This window comes from Tachypleus tridentatus, chromosome 7, assembly GCF_004210375.1.
Source record: "Tachypleus tridentatus isolate NWPU-2018 chromosome 7, ASM421037v1, whole genome shotgun sequence".
NCBI classification, from domain to species: domain Eukaryota; kingdom Metazoa; phylum Arthropoda; class Merostomata; order Xiphosura; family Limulidae; genus Tachypleus; species Tachypleus tridentatus.
Genome location: NC_134831.1, coordinates 53,606,418 through 53,625,978, shown reverse-complemented (window position 1 = coordinate 53,625,978; position 19,561 = coordinate 53,606,418). Strand labels below are relative to the sequence as shown.

Below are 19,561 nucleotides of genomic sequence, written 5' to 3'. Positions count from 1 at the left end.
AATCGATCATGTAACATATTCACAATTGTGTAAAAATAGTTCTTATTATGCGAATGTTTTATGCCTATATGTATTATTCCTCCCATAAACGTTTACAATCCTAATCATATAACGGTGGTTGATGACAATTAAAGCTTCGTTCTTATTCTGAACGCCACCCGTCTGTGATTGCTTCCAATGCTGATGTGTTCTAACGCAATAAAATTACTGAACAAGCTGCAGTTGTTTCCATATAAGTTTACAATGTGTTAAACACTAGAAATGTGGCGGAGACTTTGAATCCGGGAACTCCAGTGTACACGTACAGACGATGAATCTTCAGACATAAAAGGTTAAAGATAGCACCGCCTTCCCTAGCTGCTTTTTAAACGTATCTTTACAAGATACTGATGGATAAATTGGATCAGACTTTGATTTGACAGAGAAAGTGCTAAACACCATAGATTAACTCCTCTAATAAAAATTCACGTGCGTGTATAAATATTACTTCTACTTTTATTATTGATACTTCTACATACATTGTAATTATTAAGCATTATCTTTTCGTAGTTTGGTTTCCAATTACGAATAGAAGCAGTAATGCTGTAATTTAGTTTTTGCAGTTAAAGAAATGAAGCGAAAAACAACTTATTTGAAATACTTGACAAATTACTGATGTCATGCTGTGGTTAATCTTTCCTGTTTTTCGTATAAAAGAAATAATTATAGGTGTAAATTTTTGCCTTTGATCTTGTATTGTCAAACTAACTTTATGTCGTTCAAATTTTTGAAGATGTCTAGGTGACGTAACTTTTTTTTTTTAACTATGACATCCAAATGTCTTCCTCTAGAGCACTGCTATGTACATATAGAGGATACAATAATATACGTCTGTTTTCTTAGCCTTAAAAATTTTTATATTAACCATGTGTGATTTGGGAATTTTGCAACACCATAGTTAAAGTCTGTTACCTTTCAAGCTTTCCTAAATTTACCAATTTCTAGTGTTAGAAAAGTAACGAATTGTTCAAACGTCTTTGCGCGCGTGTGTGTCTAAAAATAAACCTGGCTGTGGAAGAGAGTTTAAGTATATACCTTGCAGTGTTGAAACTGGGTATTTTATGAGACGAAGTTAGGTTGACGTAAACTTGTTGATATTATTTTAATTATGAACAATTTTCAGAAAGCTCTTTGTGCTTATTTACATTATAATGAGTTTCAGTTCGTAATTATTTTACATTCAAGCTTCAGTGTTTCTACAAATATCAACGCTTTTCGTCTTGAAACCTTTTTTACTACCACGTAGGTGTGTAAGGCTATCACGAATATATGCATCATTTCGTTGCAGTAAAAGCAAAACGATTTTAACCTCAAACATTATATTATTCCAAAAGAGGAATTCCAGGATTTTGTATTTCTTCCGGGAAAAATCGTCCTCTTTAAAACAGAGAGAAGAGAAAAAAAACTAGCTTCTTGTGTTCGAAAAACCTGATTTCATTAAGAGTTCAGAGGTTTTTAACCAGGCTGGGACTAGTGTAATTACATTATCTGTACGGTGTGAGCGGGTTCAGAAAGACGAAGAAAGATGGCTCTTTTTGTTCGATTACCTAGGACTTTGTTTTTTGTTGTTGTCTCTTTCATGTAGTTTCGTTTAGGACAAACTATTTGCTGGTTAGCTACTCCACTGAAGTAAGAGTTATCCAAGATTGTGTTGCAAGAAGTAAAGGCTAATATAAGACGATAAATCGTCTTAACTGAAAAACCTAATTATAATAACGGATTTTTTGGCTGTGAGATTACTTTATAAACCCCATACCCCTCGTGTCTGTTCCTTTTATTTATGACATTTGAAAGATGAACATAGAGATGTATAAGTACGAAACGTCACGGAAACAATTAACTGATGGATCTACGTGTTGCAAGCGACTCAGTTTTGTAGAAGTTGTCTTGAAATATAAATATATATATATATAATTTTTTCTCTTTCCATCTCCTATGCTAGTTTTTTGTGTGTGCATATATACGATATGATATGAATGAATGACTTGAAAAGAAAGATTCAGAAAACTTAGTGTTTCTGACTAACTTTTTTGTCTTATAATGCCTAATATAACATAAGTATTGTAACAATAATATTCTTTTTTCTGGTTCTTATTGGCAAAATTCGAAGTGTTGAACCTGAATCTGTATGTAACTTTAAATATATCATATAATAAAGCAGCGTTGAGAAGAAATATATATATATATATATATATATATATGTAATATAGCTAAAATTCTGTTTGAAAGAAAGATATTTTCTATATAATAAAAAATGCATGTTGATACAGAAACCATTTTATAGAAATATGTTATAAGATTACGCCGCTATAACTTCGAATCCAAAGTAGACTTAGTGTAATTTTGCACGAAGTCTATACTGTTTAGCAAAATTTGAATTTATATTTTGCATTTCATTTGTATGAAAATGTTGATTCAACTTGCATCATTATTACTACAGAGGAAATTACAGCAAGTTTTAGACGATTTGGCCCTCTGGTGGTGGATTGGCCACACAAAGCAGAAAGCAAATCTTACTTTCCACCCAAAGGTAATTGTGAAACTAGGTTATAACGAAATATGTAATGTATCATTCAGTTTAATATAACTTTATATTGTTAGTATTAAAATAAAAGCGATAAAGCTTCTTAAATTTTTAAATATTTTCTGAAAAAGATTCAAGTATTTTTAAATGTGGAATAAATGAGATAATTGCTCGATCACAGTAACAACTTCCACGATCACATGTTATACACGTACCTTTCCTTAGTTCATTTACCACACTACGTTAACTTTGGTAGTTTATTCGTAAACTTTTCAAACACAGTAACACTTAAAAGGTCAACAGCTATCTGTAGAGAAGAGTTCATGTTAAGTGATTTCGGTTTGCAATAGGTTATGCGTTCTTGTTGTTCCAAGATGAGTCCTCTGTTCAGGCCCTGATTGACGCATGCATCCAGGAGGACGAGAAATTGTACCTCTGTGTTTCTAGTCCCACAATCAAAGATAAACCGGTAAGTTTTTAAAGTAAACTACAAAGATGTGTCACATGAGACTAATATAGACAGCGAAATTTGATTTAGTTATATACAAAAAATGTATTTGCTAAGTAGAAGTTATGAAAAGTAATTATTTCAGTTTCTATAATTTGTAATAACGTGAAATTAGAGGAAGAAAAAAAAATGAAGACAAGGCAACGTGGCGGCCGATGATGCCACTGGAGAGTTTCGTTATTGGTCTTGTAGGATGTTGATTTTTTTAACAAGGTTTTTCAAATTACGTACAGAAATTAAATTGTTCGTGTAATCGTTATGAACTCATTCTGTTTTAGATTCCTACAACAACTATATCTTGTTTATTATTTTAATTTTTATATTTATGATTTTACTTCTAATTGTTAATTTACTGTAGCGGATTTAGTTACATCTAATGAACGTATCGTATTTGTGAACAGTTATGACCACTAGTCAAATTCTGAAAAATAAAAATGTGTGATAAGAATAATGTTTCTGACTGAAGTGTTTATTAACCACCAGTTAACTAATGAAGGGAAATATGTAGTTGGATAACATGGAATAAAGTGTCTAAAGTGTCGTAGGCAAGAGCATTGCAAAATTAAGTTTTATTGTACTTATAAGACACGGATAGTTGCACATATTATACATTAACAATGAACGAACTGCTCATATTGTGTAATAATTTATTATACGAACTTGTTATTAAATGTGTCAAGTGACGTTTGCCCTTGTGAAATAACTGATACTTGTAAATATAATGTTTAATTGATTTAACTAATTTTCTCACAATTTCGATTTGTTTATGGCTGCATCGTTGTTTGTTATTAGCTTACTTATTCATGTTTATTATTATGGTAAAGTAATTGTGCCAAGAATGACAAAATTCAAGGCTGAGAAAACGTCACATGCTAACACTGCATTAGTAATATTTTCTGATAACAGAAACTGACATGGGCTAAATTCTTTTGGTTTACATACTCTATTGTGTTTTACTACAAATGATGTTGACAGCTTCTCATGTCGAAATATTTACTCTTTACATAGGTCCAGATCCGACCGTGGCGACTCAGTGATGCTGATTTTGTTTTGGATGCCTCAATGCCGCTTGATCCCAGAAAAACTGTCTTTGTGGGTGGAGTTCCTCGCCCATTAAAAGCTGGTAAGTTGTTTATCATTGATTCACTCTTTTCTTGGAAGAGAGAAGTCACGCAAAGTCACGATATCGTATGCAACTCGTGCATAGTGTTGTTGTTTAAAATAACTTAGTTACCCTTGGTAACCGTACCTCTTCTGCGGAGAAAAAATATTCTGATGTGATTTTCACATAGTAGTGAATTATGGAGTGACATCAGACCACGTTTCTCTATGGGTAGCAATAGTAGATTTAACAAGTTATAGCGAAAGGGTCTACTGTAAAACACGTGCCAAATTTAAAATCTTGGTGAAAAAGTTGAAATAATTTTGATTCGATATTTCTTTTGTTACAGAACATATTGTGTTGTTATTCACTAAGACGAGAAAAAAGAAAATAAAAAAGTTCCCCACATAAGTTGTTGAAGTTTGTAAAAACGGGAGGAAAATAACATAAAAAGAAATTTTGGTAATGGACCCTAAATTTTGGACAGGGTTCATTGTGCACATGACTTGAGATGACACAGAGAGATCAATGTGCATGTGACTTGAAGATCTGTAACGAAGAAGTTCTGTTCTTTGAATTAATATTAACTTCAGAATCGAAGAAAAACAAGATAACTTTACGATTTCACAAATACATCATCTATTATTACCATGATTTCACCAGTAAAGGCATCATCAGGTACAGACTGAACTATTTCACAACAAGGTTTATATATTAGTTTAAACAAAGAACAAGAAGTGTCTCTGACACTCACCCAGACACAAGACCTATAAAACAAATTGCTGTTATCAATGGTTATTCAACAAAGTTAATTAATACATCGTTTAAAAAACTGAAAGCCATGAATTTAAAATCAATAAACCCACATACTGTACCAAACGACAATAACAACCTAATGTTTAAAATGAGCTATATTCGAAAGCCTTCTCATAAAATATATAACACACTGAACAAAGAAATCTACAGACCGGCATCAAGTGTAAAAACCGAGGCCAATTACTGAGCAATAACAAAGGCCAAATTGAAAAGTACAGCAACAGTGGTGTAATGGTTACGATAGTGTGTATGTAATATATAATCATACAGGACTTTCCAGAAATACGAGGATTAAAGAACATTCTAGAAACTAGAAATTAAGGAAAATAGATTCAACCTTTGAATCCCATCTTATTGAAACTAAACACCAATTTGATACAGAAAAAAAATGCAAAATTTTAAATATCTGTGAAAAAGATTATTTGTTGTTGTTGTTTATTTTAAACTAGAGAGTCTGGAAATTTTAGTGTGAAGATTAATCCAGAAAAGAGTCCTAAACGAACCAACTAACTTAAACTTCTCCCCACTTCTCACTCCACTTGTCTTAAGGTAGGTGTCGTAGTTATTTCCAGTTCTTTGTGTAAACATGTATATAAATCCTGTTACAAACCATTTCAGTCTGTACATATTGATGCCCATTACTGGAAGAACCATAGTCGTTAATAAGTGCATTTGTGAAATATACAATTATCTTGTTTGTGTCCTCAATTATGTAATTATGATTTTTCATCAAATACCGACGATTTAATTTATCAATTATATAAAACTAACGTCAGAAATGATGGGGCAAAACAACCCATCTCATAATATACCCTAACCTCACATTTTATAGCTTATTGAAATGAAATAAAGTTGACAAACAAATAGACAGAAGGATGCAGTCGGTGCAACCAAACGTCAATAAATTTCTCAGTGAACCAATCAAAATTAAGATCATCCTTGAAATGAATTCTTAGCGTATTCACAGAATAATTATTGATGAAAATCAGTTAATTAAAAACTTCCAATACATAGAAAAAACAATGTGTTTCGATGATACCATGTTTCAACAATGGCTTTTATATCATGCTGCTTAGGAGCAAAACTTTTTTTCTTTTTTTGAATTTTGTGCATAGCTACACGAGGGTTATCTGCGCTAGCCGTCCCTAATTTAGCAGTGTAAGACTAGAGGGAAGGCAGCTAGTCATCACCACTTACTGTCAACTGTCGAACGCCTTAACCCGCCTGGCCATGCCGAGCCAGGCACAGAAGTATAACGTAATGTTCTTAGTTTATGTACTGAAAGTATAAAACAAAATGTATAGACAAAACTGGAAAAAAATTGCGACTTCGAAACCCCGTTCGACCTATTTAAGTTTATTCTTCAGATACTATAATCATAGTTTTCGAAGTGACCTATTTACGTTTATTTCTCAGATACTAGTTTCATACTTCTTATTGATGTTCCAGTCTGCAAGACTTGCAGATGTTTGTTTACATTAAATGTGAATCACTTCTCTCAAAGTTGAACAAAGCCCATAAGTTTGTCAACGACTTTTGATGTAAAGGACCACAATCCCTATCTTTCTAATCGAATTATTCACTGTTTTTATTCTTTGAGATCCATCATAACGAATACACTCGAGCAGTTCAACAATCTAATAATACATGGCCCAGCATGGCCACGTAGATAAGGCACTCAACTCGTAATCTGAGGGTTCCAAGTCCGAATCCTCGTCGCACCAAACATGCTCGCCTTTTCAGCCGTGGGAACGTTATAATGTGACGGTGAATCCCACTATTCGTTGGTAAAAGAGTAGCCCAAGTGTTGGCGGCGGGTGATGATGACTAGCTGCCTTCCCTCTAGTCTTATATTGCTACATTAGGGACGGCTAGCGCAGATAGTCCTCGTGTAGCTTTGCGCGAAATTCAAAACAAACAAACAAAAATATCAATTTAATCATTAATTTAAAGTTCCGTTGATTACAGAGGTTTCTTTTGTGTGTTTTTTCATTAAAACGTTTGGCCATGTAACATATAATAGTTTAATTCGGAAACGATTTAAATTTACGATTGAATATGTTTATACTTTCACAACAAATTTTATGCATTTGGATTTAGGCTAGGTGATACCACACTGCGTCTTTACTTTAGGGCTAGGCCTATTATACCAACACTCATTACGCTTATAAGGTTTCATAGGACACACACACTCGCACTTTGTAACCCTGTCACTAATATCGTAATGGGCAAATAGTAACCGAACTATCGCATTTGGATAAATGCATTTTGGCTTTTAAGACGAGTCCTATTTCGAAAAGTCAATCGTGACGTGACACACACTAGCTTTTATATAGGTTAGATTAATTTGTTAAAAGACGTGCGCGTTTGTCTTTCTAGTTTATTTTTTAAGATAATCTTTGGTAATGCTGTACAAATATGTGGCGCAATGTGTTTTTTTCTTGTCAACAAGGATATTATAATAGCGATCAATAGCAACCATGATACCAAGGGCCTACTAGCTTCCAGTGCACATGATAGAATAATTTCATAAGGTTTTATTGGATGTTTATACTTAGAATTGCTTTCGTAATTCCTGAACCACGTGCAGTGAAAATAGCAATAACGAAATCAAGCATTAGATCCATTTTTAAAAGATCTAACTATATTGTGAGTTTATACTTAAATAGTGTCGTGCAGTTGCGTCTCATATTCCCATGTAATTTGAATATGGAACATGTAGTTAGACAGTATACATTACCAGCCAACTCTGCGTAATTCATTAATATGTATTATTAACCAACTTAGCCTAATGCACTAGAATATACGTGTGTGTGTATATTACTATAGTTACCAAACCACCGATATTCTTAAATATCGGGTGAATTTTGTGTATCGATAGTAATTTTGTGATCATGTGCGTTTTGTTACATGGGTAGATTGAAAATTCTACTCCAAACCTTAATATCTTCTGAAAGCCATGTTTGTTGCTTATCTGTGTTTGATATATAAATATCTATAACAGTTTGTTTCCGTTAAAAGAAGCTCATTTTAATTCTTATCTGTAAGAATCGGCACAATATTGTGTCTAAACTTTAAAATATTAGTATTGTAGCCATGGCAGTACCGAACGTTTGAAACAGATTAAAATTAAAATTACAGCTCTTATAAAGATATCCACAACTTTATATTGCTTCAAGTTCCATGCTCAAGATATTGTAATGACATAAATATCGTAAGTAAACTTTGAATCAGTTCATCCAGGGTGAATAGTGTTTGTTTTTGTTCGTATAAAACTTCTTATTCTCGCGTTTTCTATTTATTGCATCATTAATTTAAAAAAAAATCACTAAAACGATAAATAGTGTTTCCATGCTATAATGACGTTAGAAATGGAGTAAAATCTTTTGAAATTCAAAGAAAATATTTGTTGTTCCAATTTGTCCTAATTACTACTTTATATATATATATATATATTTGCGCTTTTGGGACTGTCTTTGTCAATTTAAAACCAAATTGGGAATACGTCATTTGTCAATACGTGACATGTCTTTTCTAAATAGTTAGGACTTTTTTGCTTTTCACGTGTTAGTTTATAAATAAAAACTAACATAACCACCAAACTATTGATAAAAGATGGAAATTCAGGTAAATCACAAAACTAGTAAGAAGTTATATGGTTTTAATGACGTAATTTCTAGTACGTTTAACAGCTTTGGTTATACTGTATAAATCCGAATTATTATACGAACATGCTAAAGGCTTGAAGTTGTTCCTTTGCTTACAAATCATAATCTCTAACGAAGCATAAATTACATATAATATAAAACATTTTTAACATTACTTCCTGTGTCGCTTTATTTCGGTCCCTTCAGTATCAGCAATTTTCACTTTAGTTACGGAGAAATAATTTAATTTAAATTTTTACTTTCCTTTATCTCATATAAAGATTAATCTACCGTGTGGTTTTAAGAGGTGTGATCTATGCATTTTAAGTACTTTCACAACAAGCGTTTTTTTTTTTCACAGAATATGAATGTTTTTTATCGTCTGTTGCAATCTATCTACTTTGTCGTTTAGTCATGCTTTACTGCCACCTGTCGTTACGTGATAGCCACCCGCATTTTATTTTTTACTTCAAAGTTCACCGGCGAAACGATTGTAACATGAAATCTCAAACTTGCTTAAGAAAAAAATGTAGCGAAGGGCCAACGAATCGATAAATTCAGTATGGAACTTAAAAGTATAGTTTTACCGCCATGTTCACTCTTGAAGAAACTATAATTTAGATCGTGTAGATTTTTTTTGATTTAATAGTTGAAGTGACATATCGTGGTCCAAACTCAGTTTTATTACAGGCTGTAGTTTGAGGATGCATGCAGTACTGCATCGTAAGTCCAAATATGGGAACGAGTTTTTAACGTGTTCAAAGTAGAGATCTGCCCATGTGTATATATTTTCACATATCTATGTGTGTGTCTACAGATGTTTCGTCTCAGAATAATCCTTTTTCCTGTACATTGTATTGCGTTTGACCCACTACACAACAAAAGACTTAATGTTCGTCAAGAAAGATGCACAGACTTGTGTGTATTAACAAAAAAAAACATTGGATTATTATTATGTAAAAAGTATGGTGTTTAATAATTCGTGAAAGCAGAGAAAGTAAAAAAATGAAATAGATTTTTTTCAAGTCACATAACACTATAATATTTGTAAATACTACATATTTGCAAACTCCTTATTTAACTGGATGTTTTTCTAGCATATAAGTGTAGGTAGTTTGAACATGGAACTTTGCTCAAGAAAGTAGATAAGTTCTTCTCACTCTAGTTACCTACTGTGCTGTTCAACTATAGTATCACATGCACCTTCTTGTGCAAAAGATTTCTGTAATGTTGAAACATTGTGTTAAAGTATACTGCAATTTTTTTTCACTTAAGAGTTAGGTGATACCTTGAGGTAAGGATATGAAATCTCTTTATTTTTTGATGGTAATGATCAACAGTGAAATTGATAGTGCATGCATCTTGGGAAGATATAACATTGTTATTTCATATATGTTTGTACACACCATACACACAGACTGATTGTGTTCTGCTGAAATAAGTTGAAATTGTTTTGCATTGTTATAGTCTTCAGTCTCTTTCAATGTTCACAACTCACTCAGAGGGTATAGTTTAATTCTGCTTAAGCAACCTGATTGCTGTAAAGGAAATTGGTATACCTGAGAATACCTCATCAATATCATGCATAGCCCAACTAACATTTGGAATTTTTATGAATTTTTATCCATGTTTGGGTTTATTAATGCCATTAATAAAGAAATTGCTGTCTCCCCTCTACAGAGAAACAAATGTTTCTCATTGTGGTTCTCTACAAATATTTCATACTTCCTATTCCTATGGTGCCATGCAACTGTATGTGTGTTTTGGATTGGTCTGAGCATAATTTGTATGAAGAGTTTGCATGCATGTTTTGGACTGAACTAGGTAGAGTTAGGATTTGTGTGCATGTGTGTATCTGTATTATTGTATGTGTGTGTTGTACTTTGCTGGGACTGGTTTGGATGAAGAATCTGTATGCGTGTTTTAGATTGAACAGAGCATAGTTTGAATGGATATTTCTTGTAAAGTGAATTTGATGTGTGTGTGTGTGTGTAAAAAAAAAAAAAAAAAAAAACAAAAAAAAACACCTGTTTGATGTCATTAAAATTAAAGACAAGCCCAGAGGAAGTTTTCTTTTTGTAATTTTCAAAATTACAAACTGTTATAACTAATGGGATTGCCATTAATTTATCATAAGCAAATAAATTGTTGAAGGTTTCTGTGTTAATTTCTTAAGGGTAGTATATACATAATTCAATATCATGCTTTGGGATTCTTTTGTGGCTTTATGGAAACTGTTGATTTCTACAACTAAATGTTTGTGTCAGTAGTGATTATGAAAATATTCTAATATGAACTTAATATAAAAAAAACACCATGTACACTGAAACTAAAAATATCCATTTTTCTCCATCATGCACAGAATTTTCACATGTATTCTTACATAAATGGATCATTTTCATTGAATTTAGGTCACATATTGTTATTCTTAAAATTTTGACAACTTGCTGCTTGTAAATTTCTCTGAGATCTGAGGGTCATATCATTTGTTCTAGAACCCAAACATAATAATTATAAAATGTTCATTGTAGTATTCAAAATAATAATTTGATCTAAGCAACAGTAGTTTTCCTACCCAATTTGTAAACAAATTTTTGCATGATAGGAAAGTAAAGTGGATATTATTTTTGAAATCTGTATAGCTGAATTGTGGATAAGTTGTTCTCAAAACCAAAATGACTTTTATGAAGTTTAAAATGCAAGTCTGTGTATCAGTTACATTATCTCACAGAAGACAGCTTCATTAAATAAAATACACACATTGTGGTAATGAAGATTATTATAGAATATTTTGCAAATGTGTTTGAATAAAATACTTGGTAACTGTAAGTAATATTATAGAGAGATCTACTTTGGTTCTTTTGAAGATGTTAGTTTCTTAGCATTTAAGGACCTTAAAAGCACCCTTCCCTCCAAGTCAACAGAACATGTTTTACTCTTATTTAAATAATGTTTGTGAATATACATTATCACTCTGGCATGTGATTATTTTAATTGAGTAGCATAGCATATACTGATGCTGTCACAATAGATACAAGTGTTTTTTATGATAAAATTGTTAATGTCTTCTTTAATGTGAGTACCTTCATTATCTCAAAATGCTGTCTGATAAAGATGATAGATAGATAGATATCACAGGATGACTATTTCTATGAGGATTACTTCTATGCTACCGACTCAATAAAGATAATAACCTAAAATCAGGTGTGATAAAAGTGAAACAAATAGGCAAATGTATATATACAGAAGTGGGTTACCATCAAATGTACACTTCCAGAAAAGGGTTATTACCATCAGATATGCATTTCCAAAAGTAAGTTAACCTGTGCTTTACACTTCTATGTTACTCCAAATACGACATTACTAGTTCTACCTATGATAGATAAACAGAAACAATTTGTTTAAAACTGCAAAAGTGATACAAGTTTAAGCAACAAATTCTTGTGAGCTTAATAAGGTAAGTAGTTTAGGCATATTAAAAGTATTAAACTGCAGTCTTAACAACATAACCTACAGGTATATGAATATGTTTATTAGAAACAATTTTTGTGAATCATGAAGACACTGATATTCTGAAAGTTGAATTTTAAAGGTAAGTATAGATACTAAATATCTAAGTTTTCTGCAGTTATGATCTTTATACAAAGGTAAGTTGAAATATGAGTTCTACAACTTTTGGTTTGTGGGTGTATTAAGGAAATCTTTCTGTTTATGAGTTTATTATTAATAAAGAATTATCTATGAATCATAGAGGAAAGCTATAATCTTATGTTCCTTTACTGTCTGACAACAAGAACTTAGATTCACTATGTTATGGATGGAGGTGTAGGAAATTAGGACTAAAATTAGGTTTATGTTCTGTGTATAAACAGCTTGTTCTAGAAAAGATTACTTTTTCGTAAACAGAACATGGAATTATGAGTTCTGAATACATTTTTATTACAATTTCGTATGGAACAATGTACTTTGAAGTATTAAACTGATAAATCAAAGTATTCCTGATTGAGACATGATATTAACAAAACCCACAAAAAACTACTAATACTGTATGTAAATAGTCAAAATAATACCAGCTTGTACTAATGTAAACTGAATGTTAATGTTCTTTGTATTTCAGAGAAATATAAGGAAAGAAATAGTAGCAGTAAAATTATTATTATTGAATGTAATTATTTTATTTGGTTTAAATAATTCAAAACTATAAACAATTTTTTTGACATAACTCCTTTAAAAATTAAAAGTATCTAGAAATATTTAGACCAATAGGGAGATGAAAATCAAAAGTTAGTGTTTGAATTTAAACTTACAAGCTTATAAAATAACAAAAAAGAACTAGAACTAAAAATGCTTAAGCTAAATTTTTTATTAAAACAATTAGGATTTGAGAAAAAAAAATCGTGTATTTAATTTTCAAATCCTTTCTTCCATATTAATAAAAGACAGACATTGTTTTGTGACATTTATGGTTTATGACAACATATACCAATGGTTAAATCTTGCACAGAGACTTGAAAAATAGTTTTCTACACAACAAGTCCCTTTTTCAGCTCTAGTGTTTGTGTGATCTTAATCTCTGGCTAGTGTATTAGTTTTAATACTTGTAGTAGTTTTAAGTACCTAGTTTTGATATTGTAATCAGCATTCTTCTTTTCTTTATTTTGTAATTCAGTTTATACAGTAAACATAGTAGTTTTGTGTATACTATAAACGTTTAGATAGTAAACAAAAGGTGAAAATGTTTCTCCAACATATCGTAGGTTTCATGTAACACAAGGCAATTCATCATTTCATTTTTAATTTTTATTTTATTTTACAAATTTTAACCTTGTGGTTATATAAATTAAGAAATTTAAGTATGCCAAAACATTATCAGATGATATTGTTTTGGAAGTGAGAATGATGTTTGAATATTTTTGTTCCATATATGCAAGCTAATTATCACAAAAAATGCCAGGCTTAAATAATGTTATGTTTACCCTGTTTCTATAAAATGCAGATAAAACAGACTATAATCACTCCTGTATAAATAAATATAAATGTATACTGTAGAATATTAATAGTTTTTAAAACATTTTATTGTGTAGTTTTGTATTATAAAAAGCAGAGAAGAAATGACATTTAAAACTCCTTGGACTGAACTGTTAAGTTTCCACCATAACTCTCAAATCTTGAAGGCATACTATTCTAAATTTTATTCTTTTGATTTTTACTCAACACTAAAACGTGTCATTAAATACAAGTAAGCACTAACTCATCACTTAAAGTTTAGCAAAAAAGAAGTCGGTTTTCACGAATATGAAGACAAAAGTCATTTCGTCGCTATGTTAAAGAATAATTCATTTTGTTAGAGGTTTTTTTTTGTTATTGTTAACTGCGCATAAGAATATTATTAAGCGAGTGTACGTAATCAGCTTAGGCATCAAATGTCAAATTTTTAAAAAAATCCTTGCGAAGCTTCTGCTTAATCGTAGAAATATGACATTTTGGAAGCGTGAATTAGTTAAAATGTATTATACAAAGAAAAGAGAGTCATGTTAGATATAAATTTAATTAATAAAATTCATGGCATAAATCAAGTGCATTCCCGCAGAATCCGTTTAGAATCTGTAAGTTTTGATAATTATGTTGCAGTAAATATCAGACGACAAATTGTTTCGTAAGAAACGCTGCCATTTTTTATTGTCACTGTTGTTTTGCTTGTCAGAGTTTCTCTTTTATTTTAGTTTTGTTTTTTACTGATAACGAATTTGTTATGGGATAACTATGTACTGAGTGATTCAGGAGTATGTGGGCAACTAAAAAAAGCAAAAGTGGATTAGTGTAGAAAAGTCATTGTTAGAGTTTTGGAATGAGATGATGTAGGTCTACACTGTTGACGATGCCACTGAGTTCATTCAGAAGTCAACGTTATGTCCTTCGAAACTTTTATCATTGTATATCCTGAACCAAATATGTTAATTTCAGAACTCTATACAGTAATAAACGAAGTATTTTAAATTACAAATTACCAAATTCGTTCCAGAACTACATCAGCTATAGGCATTAATGTATATGAAATAATTATCCTAACAAGATTACTAAATGAAGGCACACAATAATTGTGTTCAAAGTGCTGCACAGATGTAACAAATACCAGTATGGCTGCTTCAATACCAGCATGGTTGCTTTATTCTCGACACGGTGGTGGTTCTTCGTCTGCTTGCCTGACGTGTATGCGAAACTGAGCCTGTAATATGAAGCCACTGACACGCACTTCCAGCGGCATGAAAGTTGATATACAAATGACAACACTTAGTGACACTTGCAGTGGAAAAAGAAAAATGGTTAGTTTTAGGATTGTAACTGTCGAATTTCACCATTTAGTACGTTCTCCAGCTATTCTCTGGGTGCCATAAAAACGTCTCAAGTGACAATCGTTTGTGAACATCAGTCAGAATAGTAAAAAAAAACACCACTAACGTTCACATAATTTTAAAAAGTTTAATCCTTTCAAGCGATTTTGAGAATGTCGGTAAATTATTTTGGAAGAATGGCATTTACAAATATTCTTCCAAGTATTTGACGTGGAGCCCACTAGTTAACGTGCTTGTGGATATGCGGATCCCATTGTCTACATCTGACAAGTTGACACTGCGTTATAAGAAGGGTCACATCTCACTGTTTGGTCTTTTTATAGTATACCAACAGTTAGCTATGAGCGCTGTGGACAAATTGTTTTTTTTTCTTCTAGTTTATAAGTTTAAAACGAGGTACAGCTAGCGCGTATAGTCCTTGAATAACTGTGGGTGAATATACGAAAACAAACTATTGCAAGTAAGTGACATTTTTTGGAAACGAAGGACATGCATTTTAACATTCATTGGAATGTTATGTATGGTAGACCATTTCTTATTTTATGTTTGAGAAATAAGGGAAGGCTTTCACATGACTTTGAAGTGCATATAATGCGAGTTGCTTTTTATATATTGAAAACATTACTACTTGATACATAATTATAGAAGAAAAGCAGCATATTGCATTTATTTGACCATGTGCAAACTACTTATAAGCAAACAGTGTATTCATTTTTAGTGTTTTTTTATGTGACGCTTTAGAAATAGTTGGAAAGCGATCAAAAAGTTTTAACAACAATGAAAATTGATCAATGTTTCCAGCAAATACGACAAATTTTAATTATGTTGGTTGCTATTCACATATTATTCTTCAGACATTTTGGTGATACCCAGGGAATAGCTGAGGGCCGTTCGAAATTATGGCATTTGACTTTTAAACACGCTTCCTTCCAAGCACATATACACTGTATCATTGTAAGTGTTATTAATTATTGCTATTTGAAGGGAAATTTGTGTACGACTATCCCTCGAATATCAGATGTTAATATAACTTTAGGTATGAAGGATGACTTTGAACTGTTTGACATGCAATCAGGTAGTAAGTAACCCGGGTATCCTAGCTACACACTCCACAGGGTAGGACTAATTTAAGCTGTTCAACTTAACTCTGTTCTATTATTTAGATGACCTGAGGACAGCTGCAGTACTGTGCTTGTGTGTTACCTTAAGTAGGGAGCTTTTATTTCAATATATATTTTCTAATTTATTGAATCCTTTAAACAAGGAATGGTATTCTTATGTAGAGTTCCATCTTTTGTGGCACAATCCCATACGCGAAGAAGGGACGGGGCACATTTATGTCCACAACTATTTCATTTGTCAATCCTTACAACTTCTCCATTAACATTTTAAGTGAATTATTTATCTTAACATGAAGATACCCTTGAGTAATCTCAAAGGTACAATCAGTTATTTTTCTGCACCTCACCAAGTCTAAATTACTTGTTTGCGGTAACCTCTGGATCATCGTATCCATTGTGTTTTTAATCAAAATACAATGTAATAAAAAAACGCACATACATAAGATGCTAAACCATGGTTAGAAAAACATCAGTCGTAGTTTTAACTTTGTTTAGTTAATTTAGTGAAGATTATAATATTCTCAAAGATTTCGAGGGATGACAGTGTTAAAGAATCTCTTCATTGAGCATGTGCAAAATTAGTAAGAAACATGGTGTCAAGTAACATACTGAGCATAAAAAATCGATACCTCAAGGGAACTCTGAATTTATTACTGACACAAGTATAGACGGCTCAAGTATGACGAACTTGCTTAGCTTGTAGTTCAAAGTATTGTATGCATATTCGAGATGAAAGGAGTATTTCCTACTTTGCTGGGCATTTACTTACCATAAATCTAATGAATGTGCTAACGTTTCTCCTTACTTATCACACGTTCAAATTAATTACGCCAGAGGAAAGGATTGTGCCCATGCGCAGAATGAAAGCTACCAGATAATTACTCTGCCACAAAAGGCTTTTATCAAAGTAATCGCATATATTACACAAAAAAAACTTTGATATAGGAGAGGTAATTGCTTTTAGATTAGATTAGAATTGCTTGTGTTTAATGAAGACAAAGCTAAAAAAGTGTTTTCATTTCAATTGGAAATTTTTAAAATTTAAAGAAACCATCAGTCTCTTGTGTGGTTCGTCATAGAAAACTTAAGCACATAAATTAGTACCATTTATCATGAACTACTTGACGTTAATCTGTCATCTTGCATTAAAAAAATAATTGACATGATATAATAAGTTCATAAAGAGCGTTAGCTGGCGCATTACAATTTAAAATGAGATCTTCCAATAAATCTCAAACTGATTCCGAGTTTTATAAATTGATCGATATAGATCAGGAATCCTGCCAAAACGTGTGTTTAATACGTAACGAAATAAAATCTTAGACGAATGTCATTCGACAGATGATAGCTTAAGTGGCTAAAGCATTCCCTTAATCAGAGGACTTCCATTTTTTCGTTAAAATTCTAACCTTAACGTGTGTGTATGACGTTTAATAAAAAGAAAAAACAACTATTTGCTGTTCTTGTTTTATCTGTAATATATTCTGGTCTTATTCGATTAATCTGAAACTGAAGGATTCCTCTTTTTTTTTGTTATAATTACTTCCTAACGATCTATTTCATTTAACCGCATCCATTCACAAACAGAAGCGTGAATACTCATAAATAAGGGTTTTATACCTTGTTACTGTTAACTGAATATTAGTATGTGATGCTTTAGTGTTGGTGTGTGCTATTAAGTAATATATTAGTTTTATTTTTGGCCTGGCATGGCCTAGCGCGTAAGGTGTGCGACTCGTAATCCGAGGGTCGCGGGTCTAAATTTCCGTCGTACCAAACATATTCGCCCTTTTATCCGTGGGGGCGTTATAATGTGACGGTCAATCCCACTATTTGTTGGTAAAAGAGTAGTTCAAGAGTTGGCGGTGGGTGGTGATGACTAGCTGCCTTCCCTCTAGTCTTACACTGCAAAATTAGGGACGGCTAGCACAGATAGCCCTCGAGTAGCTTTGTGCGAAATTCCAAAACAAACAAACAAGTTTTATTTTGCTCAGTTTTTGTTATGCGTCGCATCGTTACCGAGTATTCTTTGTCATTTTTATTGTTACTGAACTGTGTTAAATAAAATTTCAGTTTTTTTATGAAATATGAAGTTATTTAACAAATGTTTTCAGAATTTGCAGTGCATAATGGAGTATTTTGTGTAGTAGCTCTGAAGAAGCGGCAAATGCTCTTATAATTATCTGAAGTGTAGGGGTCGTTTTTCTCTAACTTTAATTTTACATTAGTATTTGTTTATACTATGTTACACTATATTTGCTATAATTTAGTACTATTTCAGTGCATTTCGTTTTCCTTAAGTAATACATACTAGCTTCGTTAATTTTTAGCTCTTAAAAAAACGTGTTTAAAATAAAAATATACACTAATATATATATGTGTAGGTATGTATACAAGAGTAAGTAAATAGGTCTAACTTTCTTTGGTATTCATTCTTTTATTTACCTTGCTACTTCAAGTCCCTTTCAGCAAACATCATGGTGTCGTCACTAACGTTGATGTATATTCATTACTAATTTAAAGAAACATTCAAAATCAAAGTTACTCTTTATGCATTATTATCACCATTAATCTGTTTTATAAAAGAGTAAGTTATTTTAATAATATGTCAGAATATTGACGTTTTTTAAAGTTTTTTAACGTTTATACAACCATAGTTAGACCTATCTTGTAGGTCAATGAACCAAGCGATAAAACGTTTAGGGTTTTGTTCAATATAGCTTTAAACTGTTAAAGGCCACAAAACATTCATGTTTATATAGCCTAGCGTAACTAAAAAAGGCATATTGTTGATTAAATATGAAATTCTTCTTTACTGCCTTTGGTCTCTTTATAAGGAAAATTTGTTTGAGCCTCTCTGGTTATAAGTTTAAAAGGTCGTAAAGTTACTCACCCAGAACGCACTACAGAATACTTACTGAGCATAAGATTGTAAGGTGACTCGCCCAGAATGTCTCAGAATATTTGATAAACTTTTACTCTAAATAATCTAGCAGACAGCAAGATGTGGTAAAATTTTTTTACAACACTAGGGTGAAAACTTTCTTGTTCTTACTTAAATGTGTGATTAAATAAAACCTTCGGTTTCAAGGAACCTGTAAAAATGTTGACTGGAAAACCACAGGCGTCTTTCGGAGCTTCTGTAGTTCAAGAAAACTGAGGTTGTCAACAACTCTGAACCATGAGTTATCAAAATAACTGTTATATTACCAAGCAGTGTCACAGAATTCCGGTAATTAAGACTTTAATTTTCACACTTGTATTTTGTGTAAGTTTCAAAATCAACTTATTACTTCAAGCAGCTCGGTTTTCTTATGAAACTATGTGAGGTTGTATAGGTGTCGTTACATCTCCAGCTGTAATTGTGATTATGTATTATTTTCAGCACAACACTGATATTTTCTGGTATGTGCGTACGACTATATCTATATAAACAGCCTATTGTTTGGCT

General features: G+C 31.9%; 1 protein-coding gene across 4 annotated transcripts in view; it reads left to right on the top strand.

Annotated features, from left to right (window-relative positions):
• LOC143255670 (cytoplasmic polyadenylation element-binding protein 2-like) overlaps nucleotides 1–19,561 on the top strand; it is a 131,658-nt gene that overhangs the window by 105,151 nt on the left and 6,946 nt on the right. For all 4 annotated transcript variants that reach the window (XM_076511708.1, XM_076511707.1, XM_076511706.1 and 1 more), the window contains 3 exons: nucleotides 2,480–2,569; nucleotides 2,914–3,032; nucleotides 4,080–4,194. In XM_076511708.1, the coding sequence (XP_076367823.1) occupies nucleotides 2,480–2,569; nucleotides 2,914–3,032; nucleotides 4,080–4,194 (324 nt within the window). The remainder of the gene's footprint in view (nucleotides 1–2,479; nucleotides 2,570–2,913; nucleotides 3,033–4,079; nucleotides 4,195–19,561) is intronic.